A 20,428-nucleotide genomic window follows, 5' to 3' on the forward strand; every position below is an offset into this window, starting at 1 on the left:
GAAATAATGTGTGACACAGGTACTTTATTCGTGGAAGTTCAAGTTATAACAATGTGTGTGTGTTTGGCGGTGTGGGTTGGCGACTTGAATATTTCACGAAATACATATATATATATATATATAGAAATTATATATTTTCTATATGTAGAAAGTATATATATATATATACACATACACACACACACACACAAACAAATCATTCTGGATAATATACAATTAATAGAAGATTTTAAAAGTTGATTGAAAATTTGCTTGATCAGCATTGGTGGTATTTAAGATGGTTATTAACCAGCTATGAACAGTTTTATTTTGTTTTGTTTTTTGCTTGAGCTATGAATGTCATAAATGTGTCAAAACGTATACTTAAATCAGTATACGTTAGTATTAAATGGTTGTTGGGTTTTTTGCTTCAATCAACGTTATAATCAACTGTCCAGAACGAATGAAAAAAAAAAATCTTTTCCAGCCAACAAATATTAGAGAATGTTGGAAAGTGTATTTCAAGAATGTGTTGGCTTCGCTGCCGTCAGTCAAAGTACTTCCTCTCAGCCTCCAATGGAAAGACAAACTTTTCACTGCAGGGAAATGTTATTCTTCACCTTACAAAAGATACAAATTTGAACTGGACTGACAACAACAAAGGCAGTTATGGATTGTTTTTATTTTCAAACATTATGTTCTCTTCGTTTTGATGCACCAAAATAGTTTGTGGAATAAACAAAAATGCCTCCTGTGGTCAAAGGATGTGGATAAAGCTACTTTACTCACCTGAGCAATTTACAACCTGCGGTTTCACAGCACACATTACTGATCCTAACCAAATGCATGAAAGCAAACTGGACTTTTGACCACAAACACTTTAAATCCCACTCTATATAGTCCTCATACTTCACACTTACATATATAAAAATGTTTTTTACATTTCCTTTGAGATCCCGCTTCAAATTATCACCAATGACCATAGGTTCTCCTTGTTTGTCAGAGAAGGAAATAACAGGAGCAGTGTAATAATTGTCTAAGCATTTAAAAGTCACATAGTTGCATTAATTCTAGGGGAAGCTTTCCATGTTTTTGCGAGTGTGCTAGTTAAATAGCGGAAGTAAACAAATCAGTCTCGAAGATGTAATGATTGTTCATGATAACCTTCAAGGAAATATTTTACAAGCAAATGAATCCCCGACCTTCATATGATATGACATATTACTTCATAATGTAGGATTTGGAAATGGAAGGGTGATGATGTTTTTTTTTTGCAGAGGGACGTGTTTGGTCGCATCCGCTTTTTAATCTACTCGTCATCCTTGTCTTTGGCGCCGTGTTTGAGGATGCGGGTGAACTCTGCGTAGTTAAAGTTCCCCTTTTTGTCAATGGGCGCCTCACGGAAGAGCTCGTCCACATCTTCGTCTGTGAAGCGGTCGCCCATGGTGGTCAGCAGCTCCCTCAGATGGTCCTCGTGGATGACACCTTGGAGGAAAAAGTGCAAAAGCACAGGCATGCGTCACCGAAAAGAATTGGGAACCACTGCTGTTCCCTCTATAAACGCTGTAAAAAAAAAAAGTTAACATTTGGTAAAAGTTGATTTAATATCACTTTTTTAAATTGAAAAGGATATAGTTTTAGGTATACTGTATACGGTATACTTATAGATAATTTTTAATAGTCAGGGTGAAATGTAGTAATAGTAAATAGTATAAAAAAATAGTTGAATTGTTGAAAGTTGTTTTATATTACTTTTTCCTTTTGTTAATGTTATAGAAAGGATGCAGTTTTAGGTATACTTACTGTATATAATTTGGATAGATAATCCTATTTATGGTTGGCACTGTGAATGGGAGAGTGCCAAGTTCTTCTCTTTCCTATATATAATATATTGGAAAAGAATTGATCCAGGGCAGCACGGAGTAAGAGTGGTTTGCACGTTCGCCTCACAGTTAAGAGAGCCAAGTCTTGGTGGATAAATTCATCCATCCATCCATCCATCCATCCATCCATCCATCCATCCATCCATCCATCCATCCATCCATCTTCTATTGCACTTCCTCATCAGGTTCGGACTTAGCTGGAGCCAATCCCAGCTAAGTTTGAGGCCTCAGTGACAATTCAGGTGCAATCGAAGCACGCGCATGAAAAAACAGCCGCCCTTCACAAAAATCCACCCCACGGCATCCATTTTGACTTTGGTGACCCAAATACGACATCTACTCACCAGAACCTTCCTCGTCAAAGCAGGCGAAGGCGTTGCGGATGACGTCCTCTGGGTCGGTGCCGTTGAGACGCTCTCCAAACATGGTGAGAAACATGGTGAAGTTGATGGGTCCTGGTGCTTCGCTCATCATGCCCTCCAGGTAGTCATCAGATGGGTTTTTGCCTGATGCCAAGGAAATTACGGCACGACAAGCTCATGAAAGGAACGATGTTAATAAGTCATTCAAACGGTACGGTCCGCAGAAACGGTACCCAAAGAGGCCAGCATGTCGTGCAGATCCTCCTTGTCGATGAAGCCGTCCCTGTTCTGGTCAATCATGTTGAAGGCTTCCTTGAACTCCTGAATCTGAGACTGGTCAAACATGGCGAACACGTTGGAGGTGGCCCTCTGGGGGCGCTTCTTCGTTGTCTTCCCCTTGGCGCGCTTGCTCGACATGGCGGCAGCTGATTTTAGGCCTGTGCATCAATAGATTTAATGGGGATGTATTTTGGAAAATTGCCTTTTATGGCTTGTACACAAATAGTCAAGTTTCTCTTGTGTCTAACAAATTTACTACCACTGACGACGAGCAAAGAACTTTTTACTGAATTAATGAAGTGACATTTCTCTGTATATCCCCCTGAGACGCTGCCTATTCATTTGTGTACATTACTGTAGTGTCCCCATTTTGTCTCAGCAAGACTAAAAATTTGATCGCATCCCACCTAACACATGGGACTTCATTGCGAAGGCAACATGATATGTTCTTACTGAGCACACAAGGACTTAATGAGGGAGCTCAAATGAAACAAAATATATGAACTAAAAACAAAAATAAATGACTGGGTCTCTGTAAGTTAAATGGCAAAATCCATTTCAATTGATATACGGTGTTGAAATATTAAGGGTGGAAATCTTGGTCTTGCGATTCTGATTTCTGGATCTAGAATTCGATTCACAATCGATTTTTATTTCAAAGCATTTTATATGACTTAATATGATTTTACTGACATTGATTTTAGTTTCGGTCAATAGATGTGCAAAAAAAAAAAAAGATCTATTCCAGTCTGCTTTGCACAACAGAAAGAGAAATTGAGACGTTTAAATGTTGTTGTTTTTTTCACATTTAAGTTTTGCATTCTAAGGAAAGTGCCTTTTTCTGTAAAACAGTGTGTGCCACAGCTGCTATTCTATGCTTTATTTTGAGTAATTGACATACCAACAACTAGAGTGGAAGATGGATGTCTTAATTAGGTATTGTAAAGGTAAGTAAACTAAATCATCAAAGTAATTTCACCCTTATCATTCTTCTTCATGTCACCTTTTATAGATTTATAGAAAGCTCATATTGTTTAGACATTTGCTACTATTACAGTTTAATGCATAGATGGACATTTTTTTCTGTTTGAGATGGAAATGTCCGACTGCATGTGAATGCCTCGAGCTCTTATGGATTTGTACCGCTGACAGCCAAAAAATTACTAATAGTTTCTTAGCAGCTGACCAAAAGTGATTTTTTTTATATTTATAAATAAATGTTGGGACATTTTATATAGAGATATAATGTGAATCGTAATTCTTATGCGAATTATTTTTTTTTGGCACACCTCTGTGATATGTAGAGCATTACATATAAAACAAATACTTCCCTTATTTTTAAGTAATGCTCTTTGCGTTTACAGTCAGGATTCTCCTCATCTTGCATCTTCTCACTGTCTGTCTCCAGTGATGGGTGCGAAAATGACACATCTCCTCAGCAGCAAAATTGACACGCACCCACAAATAGACCTGTCACTCATACTCGTCTCTGACGTGTGTGTTGTGGGATGGGATTTGTGATTGTTATTGATTCCAAGAGAGCTCGGTGAGGTTTGTGCAGGATGGAGCAGGTTTCGTTTTAATGGATGAGTCACACCAGGGTGACATCACACTTTTTGTATTCTATTTCAACTAGTTGCCCCATCCTGCGCCCATACGGCTTTCTAGCTAGCCACGAGTATCAATGCATCCCCATAAAATAAATCCAAGTAGATATTTATCAATTCTTTCTCCTTACAATCATTTTAGTTTATGTAGAATAAGAGAAGGAATGGTTGCCCATTTTTTAGGCAAAAAACACAACGTGCTTCGGGCCTGCAGCTTCACAGAAAATTATAAATAGATCTCAGCTGCTTTATATTCACGAATCTCTCTCTTTCCATAGGTGTGTGCAAGATGAAATCTGTCATTGTGTTTATCTCACGCAAGCATGTCATCTGTACTTCCTGTGCAGTTTACTAGAGACAGTTATTGTTGCAAGATTTATTTTTATTAATAATGCACATTTTTTTAAAATATTAGAAGCAGTATCACTTTATGTTAATGTATAACCTCATTAACGGCATCTAAGTAAATACCAAAAAGATTATGTCACCACTGGCCTACAGTATTGGTCCAGTCTAAGCAGGGCCCTTCCTGTTATGCTCACACTTTCCGGCTTGCTACCGTTATTTTAGATTGCAAACGTTGTTATATCATGATTATCTACTGTGCATTTAAAAAAAAAAAAAAAATCATAGCAACTCAATTTTCACTCATTGGGGTTTAAACTATGAATATTTTCATTATATAATGGTTGAAAATACATATTGACAATATTGTAAGATTTTTGTTTGCAATTCCACAAATTTCTTTTTTGCAATATAGTACATGTTTATTGTTTGAGGCTACTAAAATGGGTTATGTTACCTTTCACAAAATATTGACGTACGGAACAACTGACATTCAAATATCAAGTACAATCAATGTTGTGGTTTATTTTTTAATTCTAAAATGAGGATAGATGACGTTTAAGTAATTACCTCTTTAAAACAATAGATTGCCCATCAGCATAATTTTAATCAAATTTATTCAGTATTGTATGTAATGCAAGGGCCTGACGTGAACATTTTTATGATGATGCTAATTTTGTTGCCAGAAGAAATGGCAGTTTACTGAATAACTGGCTAATTAATTTTTGAACTTTAGAATGAATAAAATAGCATTCTTTTCCCTCCCAATGCATTTAAATAGGTATCAATCCGTGCAGATTTTCACTATTACCAGGCAGGCCACATACCTATTCCCCACATACCTATTCTCCACATATAGCAGGGTTCAACAGTAAATACCTGTATAAAGTTTAAAAACATAAACGAGTAATAAACTTCATTTTTTGGTTTACAGAATACATTGTGTGGCACAATAAATGAGGTTTTGTATTATGTTTTTGTAGAAGCTGGACAGATGTCATAGTTAACAGATTAATGCTTAATTTATGTCTCATTATGTATTTTATGATGTGTGAGTTGAAGTGCGTAAACTAGTGACATCCAGATCAGTTCTTTGCAGAACTTTCTTGCATTGTTTGCATCGTCATTGCCTCTAAAAATGCAGATTTGCTTTATTTTCAATTAGACCTCTGCAGAATAACCTCATTAACAAATTTCATGATAAGGATACAAGATTATGATATATATTTGTTTATACTAAATAATGATATTGGTTTTACTTCTATACAACTGCTGTAAATGGACAGTATTGAAAAAATGTAAAACATCAAAATGATTGGCAAATGTTTGTCATTTGGCAGATTATTTTAGGTTGATGTTCAAATGGCATAATCAGCTGATGTAATTGTTTGACTGATTAATCAATGGGGCCATTTTATGTATGTCAGATAAACTCATTATATTGCTCAGTAACTAAACACGTTACACTTACTTCATTTTACACATTACAATAATTCAGAATATTTTTCAGAGATTGTATAAATCATTTCACGTGTGGATCCATGAAGAGCCCTGTTAAAATGGAACCCGTAAAGTATGCCAAATCATATATCATACACTAATACATTTCTAAACTACACAATGTGGCGAGCAGAAAGTGTTTCCAAATTATGTAATAAGACATTTTCAATGTTTTAAAGTTAAGAACAAAAAAAAAACACGATGGACATAGAATACATTATTTTTTTGATTCATATTTCATAAACATAAAGCCATTCTCCAAGTTCTCCTTCGAGGAATAAACTGGAGACGAACCAGCCTCTAAGTTCCAAGTTATCCCCCCAAGTAACTGTGAAATTCCCCAATCAGATAACGCAGTCTCTCATCCACATAGATTTTCATCACCAGGCAGTGTGTGTGTGTTGAAAGTTGAAGCAGCACCAATGTAAACAGCCTCATTTGAAGCCCTGTAATTGTGTTATCCGTTTGGCTGCAGTAGAACAGTAGAGGACTGTTTTCAGGACAAAGTATCATCAATGAGTACAGTCCGCACTGTAGGAATAAACAGACGGGATCACAACTATTTTGGACCTCGGCAACAGAGCTCCGCTTGGCTTGGGTTCATCTTTGCTTTTGGTGTGGAGACCAGACCACTTTCTTATTTTCAAAGAACCTAACATAGCATTTATTTACGATAAGACCTCCTGAGACCCATCTTATCTGTGCCCACAGATGTGTCCATTTTGTCTCAGCAAGACAGAAAAGTTAATTGCATCCCATCCAAACATATGAGACATCAGAGGGTAGGACAGGATGTCCTCAACTGAGCACACTAGGAATTAGTTGGACAATGTGTCGAAAGACAGACCAAAAACAATTGTCAAGGCTGGGTCTCAGGATATATAGAAATATACATATTGTTTTTACTTACTAGCTGCTTGTCAAAACATATTTGCAACGAAACTCATACTTTACAATGCGACAGCAGCTGATGAAAAGTTTGACACTGGTGCCAATTTTGGGTGCTGACCCATCAGTTGAGAATGACTGCTTTTGACCTTTATCGTTTTAATCCTAGCACAACTCCTCTTACGCAAAAACACACCCACAGACGCCCTCACACAAGGCAGATGTGACTAAACAGCCTTCCTGTCATCCCGTCTGTTCACTCAACCGTGGAGTTCAAAGGTCAGTTGTTCCAAAAACACAAAATGTGGAGTATCACTGAGGGAGCGAGAGAGATCTAAATGGGTCAGAGGAATTCCGCTGTGTTAATGGAGCAAACACACACAGTACAGTGCACTTCACCACATCCAGTGTACAAACAAGCCATTTTCACATCTTCACTCGCAACACATTTGCACAGATCCACATCACTCTCACCATTTACTGATCCAATAGGAAAGCGGCTTTCTTTCTCACCTTGGCTTTAGGTAGAACTATGTGGGAGTCTCTCAAACGTCCTTTGTCCACTGCTCCAGACACAGCACTATGTGGGAAGGGAAGCAGGCAGTCCCACTGAAAAGTTTGTTTCAAGAATCAGACCCTCCCCTTCCCGTCCCGTCCAATGGCGAGGTCGGCTCGGCCCGTACAAAGACATCTCAGGGCCAGGCCATTTCTCCATACAAGGCAAAAGAATGTGCAGGCTGCAGACACAAGCCAAGATGTTTGTAGGGGGGAGAGTAGGCAGAAATGACAGGAACTACGATAAGGCTGCCTTATTTAGAGAAAGGGCCTAAATATTTAGGAGGAGGAGGTACAGTTTGGGACTGTTGTGAGCAGATGCAGAGAGACACCATGTGAGCATCAGCGTTTGAGAACAAGCAGCAGTTCCCTTAAATAGGCACTTTACTTTGTTTACTGTGACATGAATATGCAGGGTACCCCCTGATTTATGCCATGGCTGCACACTTCCCTTAATGGTTAATTTGTGTCGCTCTGGTTGTATGTAAAAAAAGAAGAAAAAAAAAAGTCTGCTATTGTACTAACTTTCAATGAAACACCAGCAAGTATAATATAATAATAATATAAATAAACATAATCTAATAATAATAATATACTAATATTAGCATTATTACCAGGACAACTACAAATAATCATAATAACACGACTACTACTTCTACTATTATTATTATTATGATTATTATTAATATTAATAAGCATAATAATAATAAACAATTTGTCCCTTGGATTATCACATTGTTAGTTATCGTTGTAATTAAATAGCAACTTGTAATGTTAAGAATACATTCAAGTACCTAATTCACAAATGAATACCATTTTATACCTACAAAAAAATGCGACAATGATTTCTTTTGGTTGGACATTGCAAATCTGATATTTCTTCTTGCACACCGTCTTTTTGTTTTGTGTCATCTTTTCTTCTTGTGTGCAAAACAAAATAACCTACTATTTTGTTGTTGCCACCCTTAGTTATTATGAATGGTGAGTGAAATATAAACCTTGTTTTTTTTTAAACAATATTTTGAATAAAAATTGATTATTATATCGTATGAGCCATTTATGAATCACGCAATGTTCAGAGCGTATCTTTTGGTATTTTCTTTATTTTTAAAAAAGATAATCCGCAAGTAAAACGTAAAATTATGACTAAACTCCTCAACACATGCAATACTACCCTCTGCTGGATAAAATTGTTATTTTTTTAACCATCACAGCATCGCGCAGTACTCTGTAATACAGCACTGTACAATTCACTTTTAAATTAGTTAACCACATTTAAAAAAAAAAACAAAAAACAAAACAAAACAAAAACCACTTGTCTCCCCAAGTGGAACAGTGATGACCGACATTCAAATTTGCTTAGTTACACAAAAAGCATCACACACGTTCAAGCTCATGAAAAAAGATCAAGAAACAAGAAAAAAAACAAGCGTAGTGCATCCTGTGCTAACGTCACATAAGTCAGTACAAAGTATATACTTAAAAGACTCTAATATCACACAACGGGGTCAATATACGCACATTGACGTCAAGTTTTACCCCTGGCATCACAGCTACAAAACAAAATAAGCTGTTGCCTTAAATTTTTATACACGTTCGTGAGTAAGGTGTTTATGGGGACCAGGGTTAAAGCTAAAGCTTTTATCTTGCAAGAAGCGTAGTTGTTTGCAGTAATACGGCAATTCAGCAGGCCAAACTCCAGCGAAGACACTTTGTTGACACATCAAAACAGAGGGCGGGCCTGAGCGCATTCCTGGGTGCTCATTGGCGGCTGGTGTCACGTTTATGCGTGGTACACCCGGAAGTATCCACAATGGCTGACGCCTACATACGCTAAAAATCGTCCCGAAAGGTAAGTTTTCTTGCCGTTTCGTCACCTCTGTGAAACAAATTTAATGGACTTTGCGTTCGACATTTAAAGATGAGATTTCACCTTGCTGTTATAGTTTACTGAAATCCTTACTCTTAGCTTGCTACTGGAACAATTGAAACGACCGTGAATGTTGCCACTGACTATGTACTTTGAAGATGTGGTTAGTATTTATTTTTTACCTCTACTTTTTGCAGTTTTACAATGATAGACGTTCCGTGGAGTCAGTACATCGCTTAATATTGCTAACCTTTAATAATTATTATTTTGATCACATTAAAGCCCATATGTGATAATATTGGTACTATTTCGTAACTTTAATATATTGTAAGTGCGGTGGGAGCTGACCCCACCCGCAATCTTTATGTATGCATATAGCTTGTATTGTATTTATTTGGAACAAAAACAAGTTTGATCAGAACATTTCGTTCAGTTAGAACTGGACTAAAGCTGTTTTTGATGTTTAGGAACTGTAACGTATTGGCCCTGGAGATCAAATACATCTACAAATAATTGGACAATCAATCGAAATAAAAACAAAAACAAATAAATAGATAAAACAACAACAATCTTAACGCAACAGCAAATCGATTTAAAAACATATCGTTTTAATTACACGTTAACTGACGGTAAAAGCTACGTGCGCGTGGCGTTTTTTTTTTTTTTTATAGATTTTTGTTTTGTGAGTTATTTTTTTGTCTTTTGAACTTTAGGGCCACAGTAACGGGCCATTAAATTAGCATTGCACAATTTCCGTCAGTTTGATTACTTAATTTATACTTAGAGGTGAATGTGGTTTCTTTTAGCCCAAGAAATCATCATCACATGGTTTGAACATCTGACTTATTCATTGCCTTGACTGATTGCAAAAATGTAGTTTTATTAGTTTTGTTTGAAACATTTTAGCTTTAGAAGTAATGGTTTTGAGGTTTGAATACACTGATGTTTGCATGATGCAGAGTATTTAAATTTTATTCATGAACATGTTAATGGAAAAGCTTCCCAAGCCTTCTAAAGCCTCCGATTTTCCTTATTGCCATTCCCGTACATGCTGCTTCTGATCTCTGTAACTACCATTGAACTCGGCAGACTATTTTTCATCTTGGGCTCCCAATGTTGGCAGTTTCATGAGTCATTCTAAATAAATCAGGCACTGGGATAATTTTGTGGATCAATCATACAATAAACTAGGACCTTAAATTGAGTAAAATGACTCAATTAATTGTCTTACTTTTTAAGTGGTCTTCTTCCATAAGCAGCAGCGTCCATGTCGTGCGATAAATATTTGCTTGACTTCCTCCCAAATGAACCAAGGATTCTCACAGCTCTGTTGATCCCTCATCCCACATGATCAGGAGAGCTATAGTCAGGTCCAGAAAGTGACGACTGACTGACGAGTTGTATGTGCTGTGTTTCCATGCCAGCCAGGTTTGAATAGCCTGTCTAAGCCTCTCAGAAATTGCTGGTTTGGTTCTCATGTGCGGCGCCAGTGAGGAAGTACAAACTGGACGGGAGCCGTGTGAAATTGCGCAACACAGAGGAAGCGAGAGTGTTACACTGAATGTGCTAGGACTCTCTCATAACTGGCTCATTTTGTCCTCAGTGTCATTTCATGGGAGTGATCAGCAATGTGACAAACCGTAGATTGTCAATGGACAAATTGGGGTTAAGCGAGTGGGTGGGAGACACCTTTCTTAAACTGGAATATTTGAAGCACAGGTTACCATTGGGTACTGAGGAGTATTATGACAAATATGGTGAATTTGGTTACCTATACAACCGGGGCCTAGTTATTATTCTACATATGTGTGCAAGACCATTATGGTGATGCGATATGGCAGAAAGGGCAAGAAATCGCAGCCTGGTTGAGAATCTGCATCATTCACTCTGGGTAAGAATTGACTTTTCATTTGTAGACACAATGTTGTCAAGACGAAAATGGCCAAAGTCAGCAGGCTGGTGTGTATGTTTTTTTTTTGGGGGGGGGGGTTATTGGTGTGATAAGTTGTAAAGTGAATGAATTCTTTCAAGAACTGTAAGTAAATAAATACATTACTGGACACTAGAATAATCATTTTGAAGCCTCGTTTAATACTGATCAAATTCTTGGTATTTTCAGAATGAGTTGTTTTTGAATACAGGGATAGAAAGCAACATGTTTGTCCAATTCTTTGATTATTTTTCAAAAAAACTCAACCACTTAATGATCATTGAAAAAATTGTTAGTTGCAGCCCTGATTTATTCCCAACTTATTGGCTCATTGTTTTAACAAGTAAAAAGGATATGTTTGCGAATGCCTTATTTTGATTGAACACAAAATAATTACACAAATTACTGTGAGGCTGAAATGTGTGAGTTTAAGAAATCTGTTAAATTATGACTCTAAAAGATTATCAAAATTAAATTTGATAATTGATCCATTATTTTTGACACCTACAATTTATCCATTAAATGCTAACCAATCTGAAGACGGTCCTTGAAAGGTTTTGTTTGATTTTAGAAGCATGCTAAGGTTTCTAGCTCTGTCATCCTTTGAAAAACTGCGCTTAGTGTAGGAGTCCTCATATATTGATTTTAAAAAGAATTAAAAAAAAAAAAATTCTTCAGACTACGCCATTAGTCCAATTTATTGTATTAATTCGTCTTTTAATTTTTTGGTGATTTGAAAATTAGCTAAATTGTGAAGTCAAGTTTTTACACAGAGGCAGAATTCTGCATGGATGGTTTTCAAGACGTGTTTATTGTAGCTACTAAATACTTAATTGTGGTTTTTATGCAAGTTATGCACAATTTTGAATAGCTATTTTTTTCAAAAGCTATAGTTGTTATGGTTGTTAAAATGATTTAAAATCAGTGTACGTTATTGTTGTTTGAATATCTTGCACAGAATCTATTTTTTATTAATTACAACCTTTTCAAGAATGGCTCTTAAGTTCATTACTTTAATTAAAATATAATTACATTGTAATACTTCAGAGTGATGTCATTTTTTGTCCATCTCACCCACTCCTAATTGGTTGTTAAGAACATTTTACTGTGAATGAAAGACATGCATCCATTCTGTGTCAATTTCTGTTCATACTGGTCTCTCCCAACATGTGTTTGATTTCTAGTCACAAACCATGAATATTGTGGGCCAGTTGGCAGAGACGGTGTATGTGACGGTCAAGGAGCTGTACAGTGGCCTTAATCCCGCCACACTCAGCGGGGGCATCGACGTGGTGGTGGTGCGACAACCTGATGGGTCGTTCCAATGTTCCCCTTTTCATGTCCGCTTCGGCAAACTTGGTGTGCTACGCTCCAAGGAGAAAGTTGTAAGTTCAGTCAATCTCCCATTTGCTTTACTCTATTCTGTTACATTTCTTTATTTCAGTTTCCATGACACCTTTCACTGTTCTCTAGGTGGACATTGAGATAAATGGAGAACCTGTGGACCTGCACATGAAACTAGGGGACAACGGTGAAGCTTTTTTTGTTGAGCAGAATGAAAACTTTGAGGTAAAACTCATATTTTTTTCAGGCCAGTAGATGTTTATTTCATGTTTAATATTTGTACGATAAATTATTGTTTACAGGCCATGAGTCATGAGAATTACGGGCTATTTTTAATTAACTTCTTCAATTTCTTTCAGTCTGAAGTCCCAGCCCATCTCTGCACTTCCCCAATTCTTTTTGACTGCCCTGAAGACAATGAGGAGACCAACAATGGGTCCTCTCTCTCTGCTTCCGGCACACGCAGGAAGAGGCGCCGTCGTAAACGCGTGCGCTCCGATAGTCATCAGAGAGAAGAGGGAGCCTCCTCTTCAGATGAGCAAGAAAAGGACAGGGAGTGGGACAAAGATCAGAGCGGACAAGAGAGTCCAGATAAAGATAAACAGGCCGCGTTGCAAGTCAGGTCAGTGAACAAATTGATTTTGATTGATCTGTGTCAATTGCTTATTAAGTGCTAAATGATATATAATAATGACTAAAGATTGTCAAAACAGGTAGAGGTTCAAAATGGCACACTACGTTCATTTCTATATGCTTGCAAATGGGACCTTTGACACCCGCGGGTTAAAGTCGACCTTGACTTGGTCGACTTTTTTATTCCGAGCCTTATATTTGACAATTTTCCTAGGGTATGTAAACTCATGAGCACAACTGTAACCATTTTAATGGCAGGCAACCAAACCACAATGATTGAAATGGCTGAAAAGTGCATATATAAACCCTACATTTTTTTTGTTCTCCCTGAGATATCTGTTATATGTTTGTGTATTAAAGTAAGTCAGTGTACTACTCGTTGTCTGAGGAGCCAGCTGAGGAGGAACTGGGGGTCGGAGATACTCATCGACACTCGGATGGTGACCAGTCACCTGGAGAAAAGTGGGAAAGTCATCTCTTGATGTGTGTGTGACTGATACTGACAGGCAGTAACACTTATCCTCATTTATCCCAGCAGTGTTTTTGACAGCCGCCCATCTTCTCCTAAAAGTGACTCCGAGCTAATGGTTAAAAATCATGAGCCCTATGGGGTACCCATGCAGTGGAACTGGGGGGGCTTTCCCACGGTATGACATCACTCATACACATGTATGGCATGCATTCTTGACTATCACTGCAAATTTTCTTGTATCTGTATTCCCCTTTACAGCCACGTCACTCTGAGAGATTAGTGGAGTTCCAGGAATCGGACTCTTCTCATTTCCGCACCATTCAGAGGCAAGATTCCTTTGACATGGGCAATGAGCCTGTGAACAGCTGTAGCAGCGTGGGCCGGGTCACTGTAGTCAAACCACAACCCAGAACTCAATCTCTTGACCTGAGTAGCTATGCCTTACAAACAATGCCACTGAACTTAGATAAAAAAATGACCTTTACCAATTCACCCCAAAACGACCTGTCAATGTCCGGTGCAACGACAGACAAGGAGAACGCTAAAGTTTTTGCCTGTGAAGATGGTACAATCAATTTTGGCCATGTTGAGGGCATGAGTAATGCAGCTTATGGCCAAAATGAAAATAACAGTCAGCCAACTAAACACACAATCGAAATAAAAATCGAGGACGGCGTAGTTTGTGCAGAATCCTCAACAGTGCAGCAGAATGAGAACAGGGAACAAGAATGCACTGGTGGCGCACTCTTCAATGAGGGCGACAATGGGATAGTTCCCTTGGCTGAGGCAGGAGAGGAATATAGCAGACATGAAACAGCGGACTTTTCTTCTTCAAAAAGTGAAGCTAAAGACAGCTGGACAGCTGTTGAGGAGTTACAAAATTACTCCGAGATATCTTCCAAACAGGAGCAACAAGACAAAAAGAAGGGTAAGTGTCAACCTATTGTGTGGGTTTGCTAATATGAAATTCAGTCTTAATCCCTTGTTGCCTGAATGTATTTCCATCCATCCGTTATGTTAACCACGTATACTCGGTTGCGGATGCGGAGCATAGCGGTCCAAAAAAAGGATTGCATTCAACCGACTGGAAAATGCGATAAACTAATGACGTTATATGACTAATTGGAGTGGTAGGGAGCGGAAGGGGTTTGATGCTAATTAGTGACAATCTGCGTCAATGGAATCAAGATGTGATTGCCTTATGATAATTGTTAACAAATTTATGCATTCACTTTTGTAGGCAAACGCAATCATCATCTGGGACCAACAGGCATTTACCTTGACGATCTGACGTCACTTGACCCTGAGGTAGCAGCACTTTACTTCCCAAAGAGGTAAGAAGACAAAGGCTGGATTTATGTGTACAGTGCCATGAAACAAGTATTTGGCTTCTCCTGATTTTTGTTAATCGCAAAAAAACTATTTTTAACCTCGTCAAAAGTGACATAAAATACTATTTCTAAATGATGTTTTCATGATGGTGTTTCACACTAGGTACCTTTGCTAGCAGATTATGTCATAACTCAGCACCAATATGGCTTTACCAATGTCAAATACAGCCTCTTTTCAAGTTCAGAATACCTGCGTTGATTTTTTCTGCACCCCCAAAACCCAATTATTTTTGTTAATGCATAGCACTTTTAATAATTGCCTCAATATAGCAGCACAAAGCATAGGCCACGACTTGAATTTTCTGAAAAAGTCAGACTAATCTCAACAATGGGCGATGCAGCTTTTGGAGGTGCCCGTGAAGGCATCACACACAATGTGCAACGGGTAGTTCCATGGCCCAATGTTTAGTACGTTTGCCTCACCGTTCTGAGGCTCTTGCTTCAAATCTCGGGTCTGACCTTCATGTATAGAATTTGCATGCTGGAACTGGATCGCCTCCTTGGCCAAGGTAACAATATACAGATAGGACTGGTAGGTTTATTATTGTTGCTATGGATGCACCAAATCTTCCTGAGGGGTGTTTTGATTATTTTGGCCTATTGAAACTATAATAATAGATGTACAATATTGCTACTAGTGTTGCCAATAGGTCAAGAATTGGGTACTATTAAATTTATAGCATACTCTCCCTAAACCTGAGTGATTCGCGCAATTTTTGCTTTTTTTCAAACTGTTGACTAAAAATTCGAACTGCTCAAGATTTGTGAGTTTTAATTTCTGTTAGCCGTGTAAGTATTCTGTCTGCCCTAAACTGTTGGGTATCTGTGCAGTGAAACAGAGAGTTCCTCCCCTCCTGTGGTAGAAGAGCAAGGCTCTGGCTCAGCAAGTCAGTCACCGCAGTCTATGGGTGCGCTGGACAGCGGTACTGAGTACCTGTCAGATTCTGCCTCCTATGCCACGGAAGTGAGCATGTCCCTCTGTGGACACGTGGGTGACACCAGCCAAATCACAAAAGGTGGGCGTGATTTTGTGTGCAATACTTTTCCGCCCATGCGCAAGGGGAAATTTTGCTGAATTTTGCTGTCCATCCAGAAAAATTTCTGGAGCACTCTTTGTCTTATCAGGACTTTGTCAACAATCCAGGAATTATTGATGACCCTAACCTAGTGATATGCATCAATTCCAAGTAAGATTTCAAGCATTTTCGTCATTCTTGTTTTGATTTACTTGTGTTGCAATTAAGTTGCTGTCGATGTTCAACAGCTACTATAACTGGGCAGTGGCTGCTCCGATGGTCTTATCGCTGACGGCTTTCCAGAAGAATTTACCCAAGGTTGGTGCCATTTTAACCGAATTAGCAGGCAGGCTTTAGTTAATCAAGTTGATGATGATTGATCTTAACTCATTCACTTACAAAGACATTACTTATAAAGGTTTTTTGTTTTTGTTTAATCAATTAATTTATTACTTTAGGTTCTAAAGCACTAATCAATTACAAAAGTTATTGATTACTTGAGTACCTTAAATTAATCAACTTATTGTACTCTAGGTACTAAAGCCCTAAAATAATTAATTACAAAAGGTATTGATTAGTATAGTACCTTAAGTATTTGATTGCTTTGGGGCTTTGGGTAATTTAGTTCTAGAAGTAATAGATTGCTTTTGTAATTTAGTACCTAAAGTAATTTGTTTACTTTTGGTATATGATCTTATATAATCCTAAATATGTATTTAGGATTGAAAGAGTTAATGTATCAAGAAAAAGTGTGATAGAACAAAAATGTTGTTGTTGTTCTCTGTCTATAGAGTACTGTTCAGAGACTAGTTAAGGACAAAATGCCTAAAAAGTCTGGGCGCTGGTGGTTCTCCTGGAGGAGACGAGACTTGGACAACAACAAGGTTGACCTTATTTATTTTTAAACGTCAAAGGATTTGGTCTGAGGCCACTTGCAGTAGCACATTTACAAAATATGTGTATCTTCTTTTTCAGAAAGAGCCGTCGAAGAAAGATGACCAAGATGTACAGCGTGGGGATCCTAGTACAGTCTTGTATGGTTATTTCTAAAAAAAAAAAAAAAAAAGGATACCATGAGCATTTTTATTTCATCCTTGCAATGCTACATGATATTTCTTCATATTCAGCTTTTTTTCTAATATTGTTGCCTGCCCTATTTATTTAAAGGCCTGGATAACTGTATTTTAAATACTCTTTTAGTATGATGTAATGCAGCTCTGCCATGCACCCTGCAATTTTTGTTGCGTGTGTGAATTTTTCCTCAGGGCCGCACTGAATGACGCCAATCAAGATGTGGTGACAGGGCTTGGTCAAAAAGCCATCCTCACTTCTAGCATGTCGACAGATACGTTTCGCACTCAGATGTACTGCAAATCACTTCGTCTGTCATCTGAACAAATAGTAAGTAGACACACACTGTAAAAGACATGCGTTTTTCACAATCATGTGCCGTTTTTAAGTGCCTACATCATAACATCCCTATGTATGGAGATTTGAATAATATCCTGTATTATCCTCTTTAAGTATGTGACTGTGCCTTAGACTACCAACATAACACAACCTTTGTCACTGTAATTTGAAAACCAGAAAAACTTACATCTGCGTGAAGGAGCCAATAAGGTGATATTCAGCGTGACCACTCAGTACCAGGGCACCTGTCGCTGTGAGGCCGCCATCTATTTATGGAACTGGAACGATCGCATCATCATATCAGACATAGACGGCACAATCACTAAGTAAATACAGCTGGCTCTCCTTGTGTTATGTTTCAAATTGGTCCTCTGACTCAACTACAAATATAACAATGATTAAAGAAGCTTGACTATTTTCTTTTTTTTTTCCTCCCACTCGACAGGTCTGATGCCCTGGGACACATCCTGCCACAATTTGGCAAAGATTGGACACACAAAGACATTGCCAAACTCTACCACAAAATTCACCAGTAGGTGAACTGTATATTTATACATTGTTGTTAACTTATTCACCACTATTGATGGCGAAAAAGGTATTGACATTTATAAAAGTTAAACATTTATTTTAATTGACATTTGCTGTTAAATAGTATACAGTATTTGCAAACCTGTTTTAACACAGTAGTTTAAAATGCTGCCACCTGCTGGCTCTACATAGTATCCGCCCACCGTTGATGATCAAACTCATGCCGCCCAAGCCGTATTTCCAAACATTCCCATTCCCATAGAAAAGAAAACGAAGTTGACATCATTTTGAATGTGAATCTTGAAAATGACCTTGTTTCATTGCAGAAATGGCTATAAGTTCCTGTATTGTTCTGCACGGGCAATAGGAATGGCCTCCATCACTAAGAACTACCTACGATGGGTCAACGACAAAGGCACTGTTCTTCCAAAAGGCCCAGTACTGCTGGCCCCAAGCAGCCTTTTTTCTGCACTGCACAGGTACAAATGTTCTCTATGGATTGATTTTTCAGAATGTGCCGCTGTGTCAATTGTTGGTCCAGCAATTGACCGTTGTCCATTACGCAGGGAGGTGATTGAGAAGACGCCAGAAGTGTTTAAAATTGCCTGCCTCAGTGACATCAGGGACTTATTCAACCCCAAGAGACAGCCCTTCTATGCTGCCTTTGGCAACAGGACCAATGTATGCACCCCTCCATATTCTCTCTTAGTCATTAGAAGCATGAAACCTTTTAAATCTGTCTCCCAGTGTAATATTTGTGCTGGTAATTTTGTTTGTAATGAATGGAATGGAAAAAGTAGAAGTCGGTGGTTTATGCAAAAAAAAAAATGCTCCCCAAAACTTGGAAAATAGCCCCACAAAGATTTGACTTCAGGGAGGCCTGGCCCAATTTTTGAGAGGGACTTGTTTAAGGCAAAACTGAATACTTGCCTGTTGTTTGTGTAGGATGCGTTTGCTTACACAAAGGTGGGCGTGGTCAACACCAGGATATTTACTGTCAATCCAAAAGGAGAGCTGATCCAAGAGATGACCAAAGGGAACAAGTCTTCGTAAGTCTTTTCCGTTTGAAGCCTTTGAACGAAACAGCAAGTAGCATACATCCCCGATGACGTTTGTTATTGTCTGATGCAGTTACAGCCACCTGGGTGAATTGGTGGAGCATTTCTTCCCAGAGCTTGACGAGAGCGGCTCCTGCGTTTTGGCTTGTCCTGAGTTCAGCAGCGTCACCTACTGGAAGGAGCCACTGCCAGAAGTGGACCTAGACTCACTGCTATAGACATGTCATCAATATCCTCTTTCAAAACACAGAACCATTGTCTGCCTTAATATTTACAGCAACATGTTGCAACAAGTGGGACTGAGAAGCTGTGATCGTCCCAATACTAACATCAGTCCATAAAGCATTATTTACACGAATCAGATTATTCTTCAAATACAACATTGCCATCAATCAATCCAATATTAATCATAAATATGCAGTTTTTCATGTAATACTGTATACTGCCTTTATGTTTGTTAGTTGCGTCGACATTCATTCCAATGAATTGTGCACTGCACATTTAATAGTGTCAAACATATCAGCTCAGAGCATGGGCCAAAAATTATGCTAATGCCAAATTTGTAGCTACTATTGCAGTTTTTCTGTGATGGGACCATTTGAAACCCAAAGCAATGACATGATTGTCCTGTTGATAAGACATAAAATTGTGTTGTTGACTAGAGAAGCGTGTGTGATTGGGGATTTTAGAGTTGCATGCATGGGTGTGGAGTTTATTATTAATCTGTTAGATTGATTTTGTCAATTCTGTTTTAATTCAATAGCATTGGTACTTGTCAGAATTTAGATATGAGAGTTCCTCAATGAGCCTTCATAGAGAATGCATTATTTAGTTATGCTGGAAAGTTGAAAAAACTTGTATCATGCTACCAGATGGCACATTTCATGTCTTCCTTTCACTTACTCCTGCACTACCACCTTTAGAAATGTTTGTACACTGTGAACGAGGGAGATGCTTTTATAGTAACTTAATGCCACAGACCCACGAAGTGAGAGCTATGCAATGGACTTTTAGATTGCTTAACAACACTAATATTTATTTATTTCTGTGCATACTTTTCATGATCGAGCGATAAAATGAATTGGAGTCGGTTAAAAATGCTGTTTCAGAAATTAAATGAGTGGCTGGATATGGGTGCATTGGAAATAAATATCTGTTTTAATACAAACTGATGAGCATTGTTCATATTTTGACATTTTTACGTTCAGTACTAGAGTATGGTATTTTCAAATGCACACAACTTTGTTGCACTGATTTTATCAAACTGAATTTTGGAGTTGTCTGATTACATTTTAACGTTTTTGGGTGGCAAAACCTAACTTAAGAAAGCTTTTGACCCATTCAGTGTGAAGTTCCTTTTAGATTGGGTTTATTTGTT

The 20,428-nt window shown here is 38.1% G+C and overlaps 2 protein-coding genes across 4 annotated transcripts; one reads left to right on the top strand and one right to left on the bottom strand.

Annotated features, from left to right (window-relative positions):
* Positions 1 to 641: 641 nt before the first annotated feature.
* Positions 642 to 10,521, bottom strand: myl9b (myosin, light chain 9b, regulatory). Its single transcript, XM_088423518.1, has 5 exons — positions 10,500 to 10,521; positions 7,357 to 7,423; positions 2,458 to 2,661; positions 2,207 to 2,368; positions 642 to 1,464 (listed from the first exon to the last, which is right to left on the bottom strand). Exons 3-5 carry the CDS (start codon positions 2,639 to 2,641, stop codon positions 1,289 to 1,291), a joined length of 522 nt encoding a protein of 173 aa, XP_088279644.1. The 5' UTR covers positions 2,642 to 2,661; positions 7,357 to 7,423; positions 10,500 to 10,521; the 3' UTR covers positions 642 to 1,288.
* On the top strand, positions 9,021 to 20,222 carry LOC148419101 (phosphatidate phosphatase LPIN2). Of its 3 annotated transcripts, none has more exons than XM_088423515.1 (20): positions 9,021 to 9,250; positions 12,383 to 12,583; positions 12,672 to 12,767; positions 12,902 to 13,164; positions 13,536 to 13,637; positions 13,711 to 13,822; positions 13,906 to 14,575; positions 14,888 to 14,981; positions 15,870 to 16,054; positions 16,132 to 16,225; positions 16,303 to 16,372; positions 16,846 to 16,938; positions 17,030 to 17,088; positions 17,320 to 17,455; positions 17,642 to 17,790; positions 17,910 to 17,996; positions 18,319 to 18,471; positions 18,559 to 18,673; positions 18,938 to 19,041; positions 19,124 to 20,222. In XM_088423515.1, exons 2-20 carry the CDS (start codon positions 12,392 to 12,394, stop codon positions 19,266 to 19,268), a joined length of 2,919 nt encoding a protein of 972 aa, XP_088279641.1. In that variant the 5' UTR covers positions 9,021 to 9,250; positions 12,383 to 12,391; the 3' UTR covers positions 19,269 to 20,222. The 3 variants fall into 3 exon arrangements, with proteins under 3 accessions (XP_088279641.1, XP_088279639.1, XP_088279640.1); XM_088423513.1 differs by lacking the exon at positions 9,021 to 9,250 and adding an exon at positions 9,295 to 9,431; XM_088423514.1 differs by lacking the exon at positions 9,021 to 9,250 and adding an exon at positions 9,295 to 9,431 and having other exon boundaries at positions 13,714 to 13,822.
* Positions 20,223 to 20,428: the final 206 nt, after the last annotated feature.

Source organism: Hippichthys cyanospilos, chromosome 9 (assembly GCF_059441005.1).
Source record: "Hippichthys cyanospilos isolate Australia breed blue-spotted pipefish chromosome 9, RoL_Hcya_1.0, whole genome shotgun sequence".
Taxonomy (NCBI): Eukaryota; Metazoa; Chordata; class Actinopteri; order Syngnathiformes; family Syngnathidae; genus Hippichthys; species Hippichthys cyanospilos.